The sequence below is a fragment of the Pholis gunnellus genome (assembly GCF_910591455.1).
Source record: "Pholis gunnellus genome assembly, chromosome: 24".
Classification (NCBI taxonomy): domain Eukaryota; kingdom Metazoa; phylum Chordata; class Actinopteri; order Perciformes; family Pholidae; genus Pholis; species Pholis gunnellus.
This window is the reverse complement of record NC_136551.1, coordinates 5,017,742-5,034,661: the sequence shown is the minus strand read 5'-3', so window position 1 is coordinate 5,034,661 and position 16,920 is coordinate 5,017,742. Positions and strand designations below refer to the sequence as shown.

The following is a 16,920-nucleotide window of genomic DNA, read 5'->3' as shown; positions in this document are numbered from 1 at the left end:
TGTGCGTGTGTGTCTTTCTCGTCCCTGTGTCTGCGCAGTCTTGCGGAGACCGCACCATGAATCTCCACGACTACGGGATGCTGTTGCCGTGCGGCATCGACCGTTTCCGAGGAGTGGAGTTTGTGTGCTGTCCCGCTGAGGCGGAGCGCGACGCCGACAGCGCCGAGCAGGACGCTGATGATTCCGACGTCTGGTGGGGTGGAGCGGAGACTGATTACTCCGACAACAGGTACACACACACACACTCACACAATCGCATACACGGATAAATGAGGCAGCGGCAGAGTAATACATCAGCGCTCAGATGAGATACTGCCACTTTCATTTTGAACCTTTGCCATTAGGATATATTTCTCTCCTTTGAAGTAAAACTGCAGGTTGGTTGTAATTTACAGTCTTTGTCCTTCCCTCCTTCACATTCATCCTCTTTGCCTTCCTTATTTCCTCATCCCTCTCTCTCTCTGTCACCTCTCCTCCGCCCATTTGCTCTTGTTTCCTCCATATGTCCCCTTACTCCCTTTCCCTCCCTCCCCCCCTCTCCCCCTTTTCTCTCCCAGTATGGTGCGGGAGCCGGAGCCAGCGGAGCAGCAAGAGGAAGCCAGGCCATCTGTGGTAGAGGAGGACGTGGACGAGGAGGAGGAGGAGGAGGAGGTGGCTGAGGAAAATGACGAGGAAGAGGAGGAGGAAGAGGACGCGCTGGACAACGACCAGGATGGAGACGGGGAGGAGGATGAAGAGGTGGTGGAGGAAGAGGAGGAGGGAGACGACGACGATATCGTCGACGCGCTCGACGACGGCGATGACGCCGACGAGCCCACCACCAATGTTGCCATGACAACCACCACCACTACCACCACCACCGAGTCTGTGGAAGAGGTCGTCAGGGGTGAGGAGCATTTCTTACGTGTGTCTAGTTTTGGTTCTCGTCTTCTGTTCTAAATAGACCTCGTTTTATGTTTTCATAATCGGGGTATCTGGAGGGCTTCTTTTAAAGGGACAGTTCACCCCAAATCAATCTTACCTGCAGTGCTATTTATCTGTGTAGATACTAGTTCCTACATGAAACGGCTCACGACGAGGTCCGTGGATTATTTCGTATAACTGGGTCATTTGAGCGCCACAAGCAGAGTACCATATAGTCCCCTTATAGTAGTCCAAAACCATTTAAACAAAACAATGTAGATGGATGAATAGCACTAGAGGCAAGAGGATGTATTTTTGACTGTGGGGTGAACTGTCCCTTTAATCAGATGACAGGTTTCTTTTCATATGGATTAGGGTGGAACAAGCTTAGTTGTACAACATACAAAAACGTGCTTCTCTCTCAATTTGTTATGCTTTGCTCAACACAATTGAACTTCATGTTCCCCAGCAATTAATTTCCCAGCTGTCATTTTTCTTACTGCGCTCATCTATCATTCCAGAGCGTTCATTAGCTACGTTCCATTAGCGTCAGAACTGCTTGTTCCGGCTTTGTTTCTTTATTGTTAAATGTGTAAATTCAAACCTGGCTTTCTTCACATGCCACTGTGTGTGCGTGTGTGTGTGTGTGTGCGTGTGTGTGTGTGTGTGTGTGTGTGTGTGAGACATAAAACGTTTTATTTTGATACGTCCTTGGATTTTAGTGGCATATTTTACAAGTGAACAGACGAGAAAACGATGAGGCACTTACATGGTGTCTGGTGAGCTGAAGAGACTTTTGTGGCCGTGTACTGCTTTGTGAGTGATGACGAAGTGTGTGTGTGTGTGTGTGTGTGTGTGTGTGTGTGTGTGTGTGTCCTCCAAGATGTGTGCTGGGCCAATGCAGAGACCGGTCCGTGCCGGGCCATGCTGTCCCGCTGGTACTTTGACCACGAGGAGGGCCGCTGTGCTCAGTTTATCTACGGCGGCTGCGGAGGCAACAGGAATAACTTTGACTCAGAGGAGTACTGCCTGTCTGTCTGCAGCAGCGTCAGTAAGTCCCGCCCGAACAGCGGCAAACCCCGCCCAGCAGCCGGGTTTGTCTCTCACCCTCGCTTTTTTTTACTCGCCGTCTTTCCAAGCTGTCCACTAGCGGCTGTCCACTAACGGCGTGCTTCTCTTCTAGACGCTTCCCTACCTGTCGGGTCCCTTCCTGGCTCACCTTTTCCCCGCCGCCGCCGTCTCTCCGTGTCTGTCACAAATAAATGTGTTTGCACTAAAAACAGACTAATCCCTCGTGGATCCTTAAAGTCGCCAACCTGACCGTCTGTACGCTGCCTGTTCCCGTCACTGTCACACTCACAGCTCCTTCTATTTGTGAGGCATTTACATTTTGCAGTACATTTCAGTTTGGACCACTGGACCGAGTTTTGTTTTATAGAGCTGGAGACAGAAATATTAAAGCGATGAAAAGAAATCCTGTATTACAACATGGCTTCTCTGAATCCTCTGTGACGAGGTTTGATGTTTCAGAATAAGGTTTCCATTAGAATTAAGCCGTGCAACGTGGCACCAGAAGCTATACGCTCCAACTACAGCGCTTCGATGCAGAGGATTCATTTTCATGGACAGTTTGCTTTAAAGGCTTAATGACACTCATGGGCACAGCGTTGTTGTCCTATAGAGCATCTGCTGTCTTTTCCATGATTACAGTCGTTTCATGGCCATAAACTAATGTATTTCTTTAACGTGAATATGAGTTTTAAAACCATCCATGCAGGAATTCTTTAACAATAATCCTCCCCTCGCTGCACCTTGTCCTTTTACATCCCTGACGTGTTGCAGGCTTGCTTACATTATTCCACATCACTGAGGAAATATAGGTTCTGGTTAATTCATTGCATTCGCTTCAATCAGATGTCAAATTACCCTGCTGCAATTTAGAAAAATGCAACACGTTCACTAGGTAGCGGTAAGGAAATACTCATCAATGCGTCATTACGCTCCTGGATACCCGCCTTCGGCATCACATTGTGATGATTGATTATCGGTGGCGAGGCTGAAAATGGGGATGATTGCTTGATGGCTTTCACACCGTGTTGCTATATTTGGCCTTTAGGTTATTTCTGAAAGACGAAGGCTTTAAAAGGAGAAGTACTTCTCGCCACTTGCTGATGAGCCAGGCGTGATCATTCAGTCACAAAGGGAAGTGATTGGATCTCAAATAGTTGCTCAGTCTTGGATTGCCAACCTATTTTTCTTCTGGCTTTTTTCATTACCGTGTGTGTGTGTGTGTGTGTGTGTGTGTGTGTGTGTGTGTGTTGCGCGCTGCGCGCAGAGGGGAGTTTTGTGTTATAGATGGGGAGCGGAAGGCGGTTTAAGTGTTTGCCTCTGATGCTGATTTTAGTGTTGTGTAAGGTTCAGTGACCTAGCTTGATATATGTGTGAGTGTGTGTGTGTGTGTGTGTGTGTGTGTGTGTGCACGCGCATCTCAGACAGGAAGTGCACGATCTGCCCTGCAGCAAAATGGAGTCATGCTATCTCCGTATATTGTGATCTAATTTGATCCACGGTGTGTGTTTACGTGCGATAGTGTGTGTGTGCATGCGTGCTTAGGTTTGGGATTTCTGCTCTGCGGAGTATAGTGGAGGTGAGAAAGTGCAGCTTTAAAAAAAAAAAAGAACATTATCACCGACCTCAATCAATTTTCATTACTTTCCACCAAATAAATAGTCCCAATGAAAAAACCATTCAGTGTATTTGAGGGATTATCCAAAATAACAAGGACACAAGTTGTACTTCATTGATAGACCGCTCTAAACCCCATCAATAACCAGACTCTCTGCATGATACCACGAGAGGCAAGTGAGAAATCTTAATTGGGGAGAACTGATCCTTTAAATGATTTTGAGGAATGGAGGCTAACAAAAGCACTCGGGCTTGGGTCAAAGTGAATAACATCTCTCCGTTGTTGTTGTGTCTTGTGCAGTCATGCGCTCTCATCAGACATAACCGATTTCACATGACGTGCGACCTTCACGCATGCATGCAAACACACACACACGCACACGAGTACTACCAACCACTCTTGATAGCATACTTGTGGAAGATAATCAACTTTCCACGGATTTAAATCCAGGTTTCACGCTGTATGTGGTCCATTTCTGTTTCTTGCTGCTAAGTCGACCAAAATCCAGTCCCTGCTTTTGAGCCCAGAGGATAAATTCCAGCGTCGGTGTTCTTGGCATGTGAGCCGCATCACGCTCTGAATGAAGTTATATAAGTGAGAGATGGGTTTTGTCCCTATTCTACAAAAGACTACGGGTCATCTGAAGCATTCATTTGATTGCTTTTTGGAGGGTGCTGGCTTCCAGCTACAGCTGCTATCTCATCTTCCTTCTCTCCTGATCTCACACTAACCCTATATTAACCCATTTCAGGCTCTGTGGTTTGTGTTTTTCAAAACACGGAGCCAGTCCCCAGATCATCCAAGTGAAAGCGTGCAGTAGAAAGTCTTTTCATCCACCTGCCTCCTCTTTCTCTCCCTCTACTTCCATTTCACGCAGTACCCACAGCCACGCCCAGCTCCCCCGACGCCGTGGACCACTACCTGGAGACGCCTGCTGATGAAAACGAACACGCCCACTTCCAGAAGGCCAAAGAGAGCCTGGAGGCCAAGCATCGCGAGAGGATGTCCCAGGTACTGACGGAGAGGGGAGAGGAAGGAAGGAAGGAAAGGGAATAAATGAGGAGGGAGGATTTTATGTTTTTGCTGTTTGTTTTGATAGTTCAGCAGACTGAAAGCTCATCAGCAGTCACTGTGTACACATGAATCCGTGACGGTGGCTGAGCAGGGAGAACAGAGAGGTGGATTTCCTTTGTTGCAGAGAGAGGACAAAGATTTTTTTTTTTTTTCCCCCCATCAATTGAAAGTGGAGGGAGAAAGGGTGTGTCAAGTAAAAACGAATAGGTGCGTTTTTTTTTTGTTTTTTTTTAATCCCTCCCGGGTAAGCCGACCGAGCCAATTCAACTTTAATTGTGTTCTTTAATCAACCGGCTCGCGCTCCGGCAGAGAGCCAGATGGTCCGACAGCAATGTCACGGTTTCAAAGCTCCAGACAGGAGCAATAACAACCTAGTGGCTCTAAAAGCGCTATTTTCCTTTTCTTTTCTTTTTTTTGTTGCCAGAGTATGTGCACCGCTCTAGATGGCTTTTCTTGCGTGGGTAGCTACAGCCGCAGTATCATCGGATTCCACACAGTTCACTTCATCCTTACAGATACTCTTGAGGTCATGTGTTTGGTAAAGGCCTGGGTCGAACTAAAGAATTCACCCAGTGAGTCAGAGCGGGCGAAGCCGACCGAAAAGGGAACAGAAACTGTTGATTTGGGACTTCTGCTTCCTTCGTCACACTGCACTTTGACCTGGCACGTAAATCCCCCTGTGATTTAAAAAGCAGACACTCCACCATTTCAACATTCTCCATCAGAAAGGGTTATTTACACAGACCAGAAGGAGCTGATATTCCCCCCTCCCCCTGCAGCTCAGATGTTATCTTTTCAAAGCCGTGTAAAATGTCAGATTTTCTACCATTTGGACAGCCGTGAAAAGACCACAAAGAGCAACGAGATGTTTCCCTCAAGTGTAAAATCAACCTGTGGCCGAACGTGTGCAAAGATACAGCCGATTGACAAGTTGCGTTCAATTTGCTGTACCCAGGTGATGAGAGAGTGGGAGGAGGCCGAGAGGGAAGCTAAGAATCTTCCCCGTGCAGACAAGAAGGCCGTCATCCAGGTAATGCATGCGCATACAGGACATGCGTCGCGTCCTTTTTTTTTTTTTTTTAAAGAAAGAAAATGTTACCTATATGTTGCAATGTGTGCAGCGTTTCCAGGAGAAGGTGGAGGCGCTGGAGCAGGAGGCGGCCAGCGAGCGGCAGCAGCTGGTGGAGACCCACATGGCCCGGGTGGAGGCTCTGCTGAATGACCGCCGCCGCCTGGCTCTGGAGAGCTACCTGACGGCGCTGCAGCAGGACCCACCCAGGGTACGATATATACATACACCGTTCGGCAACGCTGACTGATTTTGGATTGCGTTGTATATGAATATATCGCCCCGTCCTTCCTCCGGCTCCTAACCACCCGTCATTGTCTTTTGCAGCCTCGCCACGTCTTCAGCCTGCTGAAGAAGTATGTGCGTGCGGAGCAGAAGGACAGGCAGCACACCCTCAAACACTTTGAACACGTCCGCATGGTGGATCCCAAGAAGGCCGCGCAGATCAGACCTCAGGTAGCCTTGTAAATGATGTCATCTTGCCACTTTACTCCATGTATTATGAAGGGTTTTTTTCTTTGTATTTACCTATGTCTATGTGCGTATAAAAGGTGCTGACCCACCTGCGTGTCATTGAGGAGCGTATGAACCAGTCTCTGGGACTTCTCTACAAGGTGCCCGGCGTGGCCGACGACATCCAGGACCAAGTTGGTGAGTTTGTGACAATTAAGACGCTCGTTTTTTTCACTCTAAAACATGACATGTGTGTAAAAATAGAATCCAATTCATAGTAGAAACTAAGAGAAAGATGGAAAGGTGGTTTGAGCTGAGAGAGCAGTGTCGGTAGAGAGACAAGACAAAACAAATGTGACTGTTGACCCTGGCATGAGAAAGATATATTAGAAGACACAATGTCCTGATTGTGTTATGGAGAGATTGAATGTTCCAAATTCCAGCTCGCCCCAAAAATGCAATGTTTTTTGTGTTGATAAGGGCATGGGAGCGATTTGGCCTAATTCTTCTGTTCGGAGTCAAATGAAACTGTTCCGCGGGAAGATAAATCCCCTCCCTCCCTCCCTCCCTCCCTCCCTCCCGCTTCTGCAATCGCTATGTTTTCTGTGTGTTTTTGGGTTTATTGGAGTTGAGTGCGTCACGCAGCCATCTGTGTCTCTGTCTCGGAGACTGTCACAGTCTGCGCTGCCTCGGCAAAACACACACCGGGACAAACATGCACAGAAGAAAAAGCACCGCGTTCCATAACATTTCTTGGAGGCCGTCTGTCCCTCCTGGTTGAGCAACAGTTGGATAAAATATTTTCTTTAAGCACAAATAAATAGAAACACAATCATATTTTCACCATAGGGAGCATTTTATGTTGAAACTAACTGACAAGATACAAGAAGTTTGATAAATGAAGTGAGACTTCCTTCCTTCCCTCTGTCTACTTCCACTTCCCTCGCGTCCTCTGACCTCTGTCCTTCCTTCCTTCCTCCCTGCCTCCGTCCAGAGCTTCTGCAGAAGGAGCAGACCGAGATGGCCCAGCAGCTGGCCAACCTGCAGACGGACGTGAGGGTGAGCTACGGCAACGACGCCCTGATGCCCGACCAGGAGATGGGGGACGGCCAGACCGACCTGCTGACCCAGGAGGACACACTTGGCCTGGGGGGAGTCGGCTTCGTCCACCCTGAGAGCTTCAACCAGCCCAACACCGAGAACCAGGGTACTTACTGAAGCACCGGGGGTTGTCGGTTACATTTTGGTTCAAAGTTGACAAACAAAAATGACACCCAAAATGTTTTTGCTCTCTCTCTAGTTGAGCCAGTTGACTCTCGCCCCAGTCTTGACAGAGGCATTCCCACACGGCCAGGTTGGTACTGTTTATTGTACACCGCTTCAGATTAACTTTCACCATTATTGCTATGTTAAAGTAGCTTTCAGGCTAATAATATCAAATGTTTCTTCTGGTTAAGTAATGTCTCCTCTTAAAAGGTTGCTTTGAAGTAGAGTCAGCACAGTATTTTTCCATTACCTCTCCTTCGCTCCGCCATTGTTTGCACACAGCCAACTCCACTTGACCTCCATTAAGGCGTTCGCCGGGGTTGTTAGATTTGTGACGCAGGAACAGAGTCCATACTGTGCTGTTAATGCTGTGCTATATATGGGCTATATTCAATTCATGCCGCTGTCGCAGCCAACACTCGGCTGTCCGTCCCGCTTTAGCGAGTGAGTTTAAGAAGGGGAAAGCGGCCGAGTGTCACCATCCATAATAGATGGTCCTTTTCCTTCCCTTTGCCAGTGACTGGAATGAAGATGGAAGCTGTTCCTGAGCTGCGGATGGAGACAGAGGACAGGCAGAGCACCGAATACGAAGTTCACCACCAGAAACTGGTAAACACACGACAGGGAGCAAGCTCATTTGATATTCACCGATCCATTGTATCTGCAGACCAGACAGAGAGAAGGGACACCACACACACACACATGAAGGTGAATTTACGGACACATGCAGTCACTCTGCCTTCTGCAAGTACACACACACACACACACAGGCGTGGAGACAACCGCGGTAATGCGTGCGTCACACTTCTGCTCCTCTCTAAATTCCACCGGCCTCTGATCGTGTGTGCGTGTATTTTTGTGGTTAGCCATAAGTGCTAAAAACGATACCAGGCGCTAACCCAGTTCTGCATTCATTCATTAATCTCATCCAGTATTGTAACGCCAGCACAAAAAACCTCACTCCGTCCTCTGTCAAATCCAAATCCGCGTACCTTATTCTTCTCACCTAAAGGCTTTAATCTCTTTAATCCCTGCATTTTATTACATATCACATTTCTTGCATTCGAGCAGCCGGCGTGCGTCAGGCTGCTCTCCTTGAGTCAGCTCCTTCATTTGATATTCGCCGTAACCCCAATCAGCGCTCTGCAGGAGTCCTCTGGAGGAGGCTCGCCAGCCTGAAATTAAGTCCACACTCGCTGCAGTGTTTGACACCAGCAGAGGTAGCAGCGCTTCGAAGTCGAGCTGTGTTTTTGTCAGATTATCTGCAGTTTAGTGGCGGTGGCGAAGGCTTCCGTCCCATTATCCCTGCTGGCGTCCGCATAGGTTGTTTTCCTCCCTTCAGAAGCTGCCATTTGCTTCTATTTATTCCCACGGAGCAGCGTAATCCATGACAGAGGAGCTGAAGCCTTCATTTGCTTTTTATTTTTTAATCACGTGTCTTAGTATTGTGTTGGAGCTGAGTCATACTGCATCAGTGTCGCTTTATGGTGTGCTCTGCTTCCTGTAAATCACCTAACAGCCAAAATTCTCCACCATGAAAAAAAACCCCCTCTCAAAAACAAGTCACCTTACAGACTGTCGATGTGCTCTTATGTGTTGCGTCTTTGTTCCCCGTCAGTTGTTTTCGAGCTAAATTTGCCTCTCTAATGACAAACACAGGTACATTTTCGGGAAATGTACTGGTAATTATGCACAGCATGCACTGCAAAATGCTTTGGGTAGACGAAAACAGCAGTAAATGGGCTGTAACTCTGAATGCCGGCAGCATTCTCCTCCTTCAGTGGTATTCAAAGATGGTGGAATGAAACTAGACGCGGCGACTCAAAGCACATTGGATCTCTGGGAGACGTAACATGCAAACCATCTGAGCACAATTAACTCTCAGGCCTGCTGCGCTGACGCCGCACTCGCTACTCAGCAGTGTCACAAGCACACAATAGCGCATAATGTCCACGGTGCACGATGAGAGTCCTTGGTGTGCATTGAAGGTCTATGAAAAACCATCGCGCCGGTTTCCGATCAGGTGGTGTCCTTCGACTCCCCGCAGGTCTTCTTCGCCGAGGACGTGGGCTCCAACAAGGGCGCCATCATCGGCCTGATGGTCGGAGGCGTCGTCATAGCAACCGTGATCGTCATCACCTTGGTGATGCTGAGGAAGAAGCAGTACACCTCCATCCACCACGGAGTCATCGAGGTGGGAAGCGGCTGACCCCGCGTGTGTGCGTGTGTGTGTGTGTGTGTGTGTGTGTGTGTGTGTGTGTGTGTGTGCGCACACAAGCTGTTCTAGACGCCGTCAATCTGGTGTGTGGGGGGGTGATTGCTGTGCACATGCTGCTCCTCGGTAATGAATGTGTGTATTTGTGGATGTATGAATCGGGTGTACAGGTGTTGTCAGAGTCGAATGTGGAGTTGGGATGGTATTGTACACTCTGCTCACTAAATTTGAGGGGATTAATGCCAGTTAACAATTAATTTCCTGCCTCTTTTTTCTAAGTATCCTCATTTATCACTCCAGAACTTCCATTAGCCGTTTAATTTTTAAAAAATGCGGTGGTTATGGCGGCCGTGTTTCTTTATTTTTGCCGATTACTCTTCCAATGAGGCATTAAAAAGGTCTTAAAAATGTAGTTTGTCTTTACATTTGTAAACACCACATTGTGTATGTGTGTGTGTGTGTGTGTGTGTTTAACCTCCCCCCCACCCTCTCTCTCTGGCTCCCCTCCAGGTGGACGCTGCCGTCACACCCGAGGAGCGCCACCTGTCTAAGATGCAGCAGAACGGCTACGAGAACCCGACCTACAAGTTCTTCGAGCAGATGCAGAACTGAGGAGACTGTCACGTGTACACAGACATCTCCTCCCACACATCAAACCCCTCCCCTCCCTTCCCCTCCCATCCCTTCCCAAACCTCCCCCACCCCCTCCTCGAATAACCCCAACATCTCCACAAGGCAGTGTGTCTTAGATCATTGAGTGACTGAAATAGTCGGTTACGACCATGCCTGGAGCGACTTGTAGCCGGGGGGGGTTTGCTTTCATTTCTGCCTGGGCGGACGCTGTGGCCAAGCCAGTTCACTTTATCGGAGCGAGACGCCTTTTAATTAAAGAAGGCGTTTTTACACGTTGCTCCGTCTGGGCCTGCTGACATAACGGAAAGAGAGAAAGGCCCCGCCCAGCGCTTTGAAACAAACCCTCTCTCCGGGGAAAGAAGCGCTTTCTCTCCACGCTGAATTCAGGGCCAGTGCATAGTCGGGTTTTTTTTTCTTTCTTTTTTTGCCGTGGGACAGTTTTCGGTGTGGACTTGTGTAGGCAAATCTGACCACTGGATCAGTGGGATTTTAGGCGCACGCTGACCCTGGGCCTCATTGACAAAAATTGGTTGCAGAAATCATGATTCAAACTTTGGACATATTCATTTGTTTCTATCATATTCTTTGTAATGATTATATGATGAAAGTAGGCCTAAATCGGGCAATGAATTGTTCTAAATGAAGCCCATTGTTTCCCCACTAACTGCACCACTACTGCACTACTGTGTACAGTCTACACTGGAGTACCCCCTCCCTCCTCCCTCCTCCCTCCCTCCCCTCTATCCCTCCCCTCCATCCTCTTTTCTTTAGGCATTCTTACGATAGCTGCGCTGTGTTAAGTCACACGAGGCTCTTAAGGATATTTGGAGATGCTGATGATAATGAATATGTTGATGACGACGGTAATAACTATGTATTCTGAATGAGCTGTTTTTATTTTAGAGTTTTTTCTCTTTTCGTTTCAAGGTTTTTTTTCAAAAAAGAATGAAAACGGAGGAGAGAGAAAAAAAAGAAAAAAAAGTCAACCGATGTAAAGTCCTTTTTTTAAATTGCGTGTAATGTTACTGAAGTAATGCTGAAGTCTTAGCTGTTCCTATGTAGTGCATGACAACAATGACAACAGGATTTGGAGGAAAAAAAACACAAAAAAAAACAAACCAAGATCTTAACGCTGCTCTCTCTTGAGATCCTTTCTCACGTATAGATTGTCATTCTAGCAAGATTGTACATTTAGTATCTTCTCGTGGTCACGTGACTTCAAACAATGGAAAAAAATATATATAAATCTAGATGAACGGGCTCTGCTTTGATATCATGTAAAATACACATTTAAAAGAGATCTGTGATTTTGGAATTTAAGTGTGTTCCTCATGTCTTTTCTTTCTTATTTTCTTTTCTTTTTTAAAACCACGCTACGTTCCTGGAGCTACAGGAGGGGGGCTGGCTTCATCTCTGTTTGTATATTATTCTCATTCACTGAAATATATTGTGTTAAAAATCCTCATGCATAGGGGGCTCTCAGAAATCACCCCCTTATATATAAATATATCTATTATTTCTTTTGCTTTTTATTTGATTTCATGTTGCTTTGTTTCTGGAAAAGGGCATGTTGTGGGCGTGAAGGTTACAGGGAGCGGGAAAGGAAATGAAAAAAATGGGAGGCATCCGGCATGGGGGATGGGTTAGGATTATCTCTGCGTGTATGTTTTCTCATTCTCAGTCTGGTGTTTCGTCCAGTTGTAAGCCGACGGTCTATTTTTTGGTTTGGTAATCATTTTGCTGGTAGAACAAGTGGAGTGCTGAGAGGAGGAGGAGGAGGAGGAGGAGGAAAGAGAGGGCAAGGTAGAGAGGAAATGACTTGCAGTTCCAGATGGATAGCCAGCCAGCCTGTAATGGATTTTCCCTCCCCAGCACCTCCTTTCCCCTCCCTCCTTTGCCTTCCTTTCCCTCCAGGCATGCTGCTCACCTCTCCGCCATCAACGCACACTTGACTCCTCGGGAGGCAGTGCGCCGTCGCCTGTATCTAGATGGTCGGCGTTCACCATTGAGAGAGCCGCAAGCGAGTCAGGGGGCAGCGATGTGAAAGCAGGGATGAAATATGAGTCTCCCGTTCGTCTTCATTCAGTCAGCTCATGTTAATGGTTTGTCACCATCCCAACGTTACATGGAAATAAATACAGTCACCTCTCACTCTGAATACATTTAATGGCGAGTAAGATCTGTGAGGAAATGGTGTTCATATGGAGGCTGCAGTGGGGTGGGTCCTTGGTTTTCAGAGTGTGCTCATTAGAAGCCCAACAGAGGGCAGTAGAGTAGAAGAGGAAGCAGGATTTTCTTTCTATCTTTTTTTTTTTTCTGTGGGTTAAATATTGGTTTCGATTTCCGCTGTGTAATATTGTGCAGGCCATTTGCATTGACTGGGAAAACGCTTTCTACACTGTATTCCATAATAAAGTTTTGAATGTACATACAAATGCTGTGTCGTTGTGTTTTTGATGTTTAACGCACACCAGCTTTCTTCGTGCGTCCTGTTTTATTCTAATACTTTGATGTCTAGATCTTTAGTATTAATAATTGGAAAGGTGTCAATGTGAAAAATGATACTCTGAAGGAGAGGAGAGGTCAGTCTCAGACATAAAACCGCACACTGGAGCTGACCGGGATTCAGTGTGTTGCTCATGGACACATCAGAGGGCTTCATGACACAGATGAACCCAGGTATTCTTGCCTAAAGTTAAATTACTTTGCATTAAACTGAAGTCAAATCTATGATTTAGGTCGACCGCATCCACACTCTTTAGATTGGGGTGCCTGACCTTAGCCATGGTGAAATTACATACAGTAAAAGTAAAAACTACAATAGCAGTGGGAAAAGTCTAAATAAAAAGTAGAAGATTATATGTTCCCGAGGTTAATGAAATGCCCATACTACATTGTGCCTTATGGTGTGATTATCACAAGTCAAACAGCAACAGATGTTGTAAAACAATTATTTAAATTCAATGGTTTTTATTTGCATATTCCGCTCTGGTCGATTTGGGATAATTTGGTGTCATGTGAGGTCAACCTATATATGCGCAGCGCTGCGCAAAGGAGGCGCCATGTTGACGTCCACGAATGCCACAACACCCACAATCCACCGCGGTCATCCATCTACACTTGGATCGTGTACTGAAAGTGTCAAACCCAAGGTGAGTAACGTTACTGAGGTTTAAAACAAATGCAATTAAACATGTAACTGTGCCCTATTTGTCATAACTGTACATACTGATGAATAAATGTTATCTTTAGTGAGTGTTACGTTAGCATGGCTTACTGCAGACTACTTAGGACACTTGAAAGCTAAAGCTATCTTAGCATGTTAGCATTAGCAGGTGTGTGATTGACGCAAACAATATCTTTAGCTAGCTGCTAGAATGAACTTTGCACGATGGTGTTGAAACAACTAAATATTTGTTTCAGTATTATAAGTAACAATATAACGTGGCACATGTTAAGTATGTAATGTTAGCCAATTCAAAGTCATTCAGCTATAGTTAGCTAGGTACGACGGCAGCTCATCGAACGTTAGCAATGCTAGCGCTTAACGATTATTTGCTCCAGCTAACCAACGGCACAGCTCGTTGTCCAGATAACAACGTAACGTAACTGTTGGGCATTCTTGTTCCTTCAGATGGCGCTTCACCGTTTATTCCAGCTGTCCTCCGTGCTGCGCTCCGCCGTGAGCCTGACCCTGCGCAGGAACATCGGGCTCTCTGCGGTCCTCTTCAACCGGACCAAGGACCTCGACCCGATCCAGAAGCTGTTCCTGGACAAGATCCGGGACTACAAAACCAAGAGCAAGTCAGTAGATGATGTATAACTCTTGTCAAATACCCACATGTCCGTTGTTGGACTGATCAGAGTCCAGATATGAGGACAGTAGGGATGAATCGTTTTGTCGATATTCGCCATGTTGGCTGCCATCGGCAAATAAGGTACATTCGCCGATGGCAGTGGCCGATTTTTATCCCCTGTGTTGCATCAATTTTGCGCCAGCTATATATTGTGTCGGGTCATTTGTGGTCAATCTCTGACTGCAGTAACCAGCTGCATATTCGCTGAAGAAGCCACTGGCTGGACATGAGGAGCTCAACATCCACAACATACCAACCACATCTTAATCAGTCATTCTCTTGCGGCATCCCTAAAAGATAGACACTCAGAGTTTAGCCTTAAAAAAAAAATGACAAAAGCTACTTTTTTGGCTTCTTCAGCATGCCGTTTGAATTTCAGTCCTTGCTGCTTTCTGCATTTACTTCTCCATCATCGCCGTCACGCTCATCTATTGAATATTATGTGATGCCTTGGCTCACCGCAGGTCTTCGGGTGGCATTGTGGAAGCCGGACCAGCTTACCAGAAGAACGTGTCCGAAGAGGTAACCAAACTGCAGAGGCTCTATGGCGGAGGAGACCTCGCCAAGTTCCCTACTATCACATTCACAGGTTAGTTTGAGCTTATGTTGGTTTACATTGTGTACCGTGAGTGAGTGAGTGAGTGGGTAAAATCATGAATTGTGATCGGCCACAGCTTTGAAATTACAATAAAATGCTTAAAATGACTTGACTGTTTTTAAATACGTGACATTCAGAGATTTCTATCACTAACGGTTCTTTGTTTTTTTACAGAGCCCAAGCTTGAAGAAGCGGCCAAGTGAATGCTGTCCATGTTGTATATCTCCTACATGTCACACATGTGTTGTATTTAATAAAAAGATAATGAGTTGAACCATGTTACACTGGTTGTCAATTAAAGGTACTTGGTATGAGATTTGGAGTTCATCTATTGCCTCCGAAGGACGCTCAACATGGCCGACGGCTGAGGTAACTGTGCTAACAGCGCTAACCGTAGGGTGGGTGCTTCGCTTCCACGGCGGTGTTGTCACAGTCTGTTGCTATATTAATGCACCCACTCCTGTATATTGTACCTTTTAAGCTGCCCCTGATGGTTACCACATACTATCACTCTGTTGTATGAATATGGATAAAATCAAATATTCAATTTCTGTCTATACTTTTGTGTGATGCTTAAATTATAACTGGAAAAAAGTCTACACAGTCAGTAGTAGAAACCATTCAACAATAATGTATAGTTAGTTAGCATTAACACAGGAAAGTGGAGAATTGATACAAATATGCAGGATTTGGACAAACCTGGACTCTGGAGACTCCTCCAGAGTTCCCACAGACAGAGTGAACACCAGACCTCCTGTTTGACATTATTATGGCAAACTATATATAATACTTTGACTTTATTTATTTATTTTTCAACATGCTATACTATGACTTTATTATAACATTTTTCCAACATGCTATACTATGACTTTATTATAACATTTTTCGACATGCTATACTATGACTTTATTTATTTATTTTTCGACATGGTATACTATGACTGTTTTTGACATGCTATACTATGACTGTTTTTCGACATGCTATACTATGACTGTTTTTCGACATGCTATACTATGACTGTTTTTGACTTTTTTCGACATGCTATACTATGACTGTTTTTGACATGCTATACTATGACTGTTTTTGACATGCTATACTATGACTGTTTTTGACATGCTATACTATGACTGTTTTTGACATGCTATACTATGACTGTTTTTGACATGCTATACTATGACTGTTTTTCGACATGCTATGCTATGACTGTTTTTCGACATGCTATACTATGACTGTTTTTGACTTTTTTCGACATACTATACTATGAGTGTTTTTGACATGCTATACTATGACTGTTTTTAACATTTTTCGACATGCTATACTGTGACTGTTTTTGACTTTTTTCGACATACTATACTATGAGTGTTTTTGACATACTATACTATGACTGTTTTTAACATTTTTCGACAGGCTATACTATGACTGTTTTTGACATGCTATACTATGACTATTTTTGACTTTTTTCGACATACTATACTATGAGTGTTTTTGACATGCTATACTATGACTGTTTTTGACATGCTATACTATGACTGTTTTTAACATTTTTCGACATGCTATACTATGAGTGTTTTTGACATGCTATACTATGAGTGTTCTTGAAATGCTATACTATGACTGTTTTAAACATTTTTCGACATGCTATACTATGACTGTTTTTAACATTTTTCGACATGCTATACTATGAGTGTTTTTGACATGCTATACTATGAGTGTTTTCGACATACTATACTATGAGTGTTTTTGACATGCTATACTATGACTGTTTTTAACATTTTTCGACAGGCTATACTATGACTGTTTTTGACATGCTATACTATGACTGTTTTTGACTTTTTTCGACATACTATACTATGAGTGTTTTTGACATGCTATACTATGACTGTTTTTGACATGCTATACTATGACTGTTTTTAACATTTTTCGACATGCTATACTATGAGTGTTTTTGACATGCTATACTATGAGTGTTTTTGACATGCTATACTATGAGTGTTCTTGAAATGCTATACTATGACTGTTTTAAACATTTTTCGACATGCTATACTATGACTGTTTTTAACATTTTTCGACATGCTATACTATGAGTGTTTTTGACATGCTATACTATGAGTGTTTTCGACATACTATACTATGAGTGTTTTTGACATGCTATACTATGACTGTTTT

General features: G+C 45.0%; 2 protein-coding genes across 5 annotated transcripts in view; both read left to right on the top strand.

The window, feature by feature from the left end:
• appa (amyloid beta (A4) precursor protein a) overlaps nucleotides 1-12,734 on the top strand; it is a 28,857-nt gene extending 16,123 nt beyond the window's left edge. The window contains exons 5-18 of one of the 4 annotated variants that reach the window (XM_079185859.1): nucleotides 39-229; nucleotides 558-609; nucleotides 673-886; nucleotides 1,787-1,954; nucleotides 4,467-4,600; nucleotides 5,619-5,693; nucleotides 5,785-5,943; nucleotides 6,060-6,188; nucleotides 6,284-6,383; nucleotides 7,180-7,392; nucleotides 7,486-7,539; nucleotides 7,969-8,060; nucleotides 9,499-9,645; nucleotides 10,177-12,734. In XM_079185859.1, coding sequence (XP_079041985.1) covers nucleotides 39-229; nucleotides 558-609; nucleotides 673-886; nucleotides 1,787-1,954; nucleotides 4,467-4,600; nucleotides 5,619-5,693; nucleotides 5,785-5,943; nucleotides 6,060-6,188; nucleotides 6,284-6,383; nucleotides 7,180-7,392; nucleotides 7,486-7,539; nucleotides 7,969-8,060; nucleotides 9,499-9,645; nucleotides 10,177-10,278 — 1,830 coding nt within the window. In that variant the 3' untranslated portion in view covers nucleotides 10,279-12,734. Of the gene's footprint in view, nucleotides 1-38; nucleotides 230-557; nucleotides 887-1,786; nucleotides 1,955-4,466; nucleotides 4,601-5,618; nucleotides 5,694-5,784; nucleotides 5,944-6,059; nucleotides 6,189-6,283; nucleotides 6,384-7,179; nucleotides 7,393-7,485; nucleotides 7,540-7,968; nucleotides 8,061-9,498; nucleotides 9,646-10,176 lie in introns of all 4 variants that reach the window. The other 3 variants (XM_079185858.1, XM_079185857.1, XM_079185860.1) reach the window with 3 other exon arrangements.
• A 647-nt stretch (nucleotides 12,735-13,381) lies between these two features.
• On the top strand, nucleotides 13,382-15,033 carry atp5pf (ATP synthase peripheral stalk subunit F6). The gene is made up of 4 exons (XM_079186058.1): nucleotides 13,382-13,451; nucleotides 13,934-14,103; nucleotides 14,621-14,745; nucleotides 14,929-15,033. Exons 2-4 carry the CDS (start codon nucleotides 13,934-13,936, stop codon nucleotides 14,955-14,957), a joined length of 324 nt encoding a protein of 107 aa, XP_079042184.1. The 5' UTR covers nucleotides 13,382-13,451; the 3' UTR covers nucleotides 14,958-15,033.
• Nucleotides 15,034-16,920: the final 1,887 nt, after the last annotated feature.

What these genes read in the sequence shown, in the direction of transcription:
- atp5pf (XM_079186058.1), top strand. Translation starts at nt 13,934, where the DNA reads ATGGCGCTTCACCGTTTATTCCAGCTGTCCTCCGTGCTGCGCTCCGCC. An exon ending in GACTACAAAACCAAGAGCAA is followed by an intron (nt 14,104 to 14,620) that starts GTCAGTAGATGA and finishes GGCTCACCGCAG; the next exon opens with GTCTTCGGGTGGCATTGTGG. An exon ending in CCCTACTATCACATTCACAG is followed by an intron (nt 14,746 to 14,928) that starts GTTAGTTTGAGC and finishes GTTTTTTTACAG; the next exon opens with AGCCCAAGCTTGAAGAAGCG.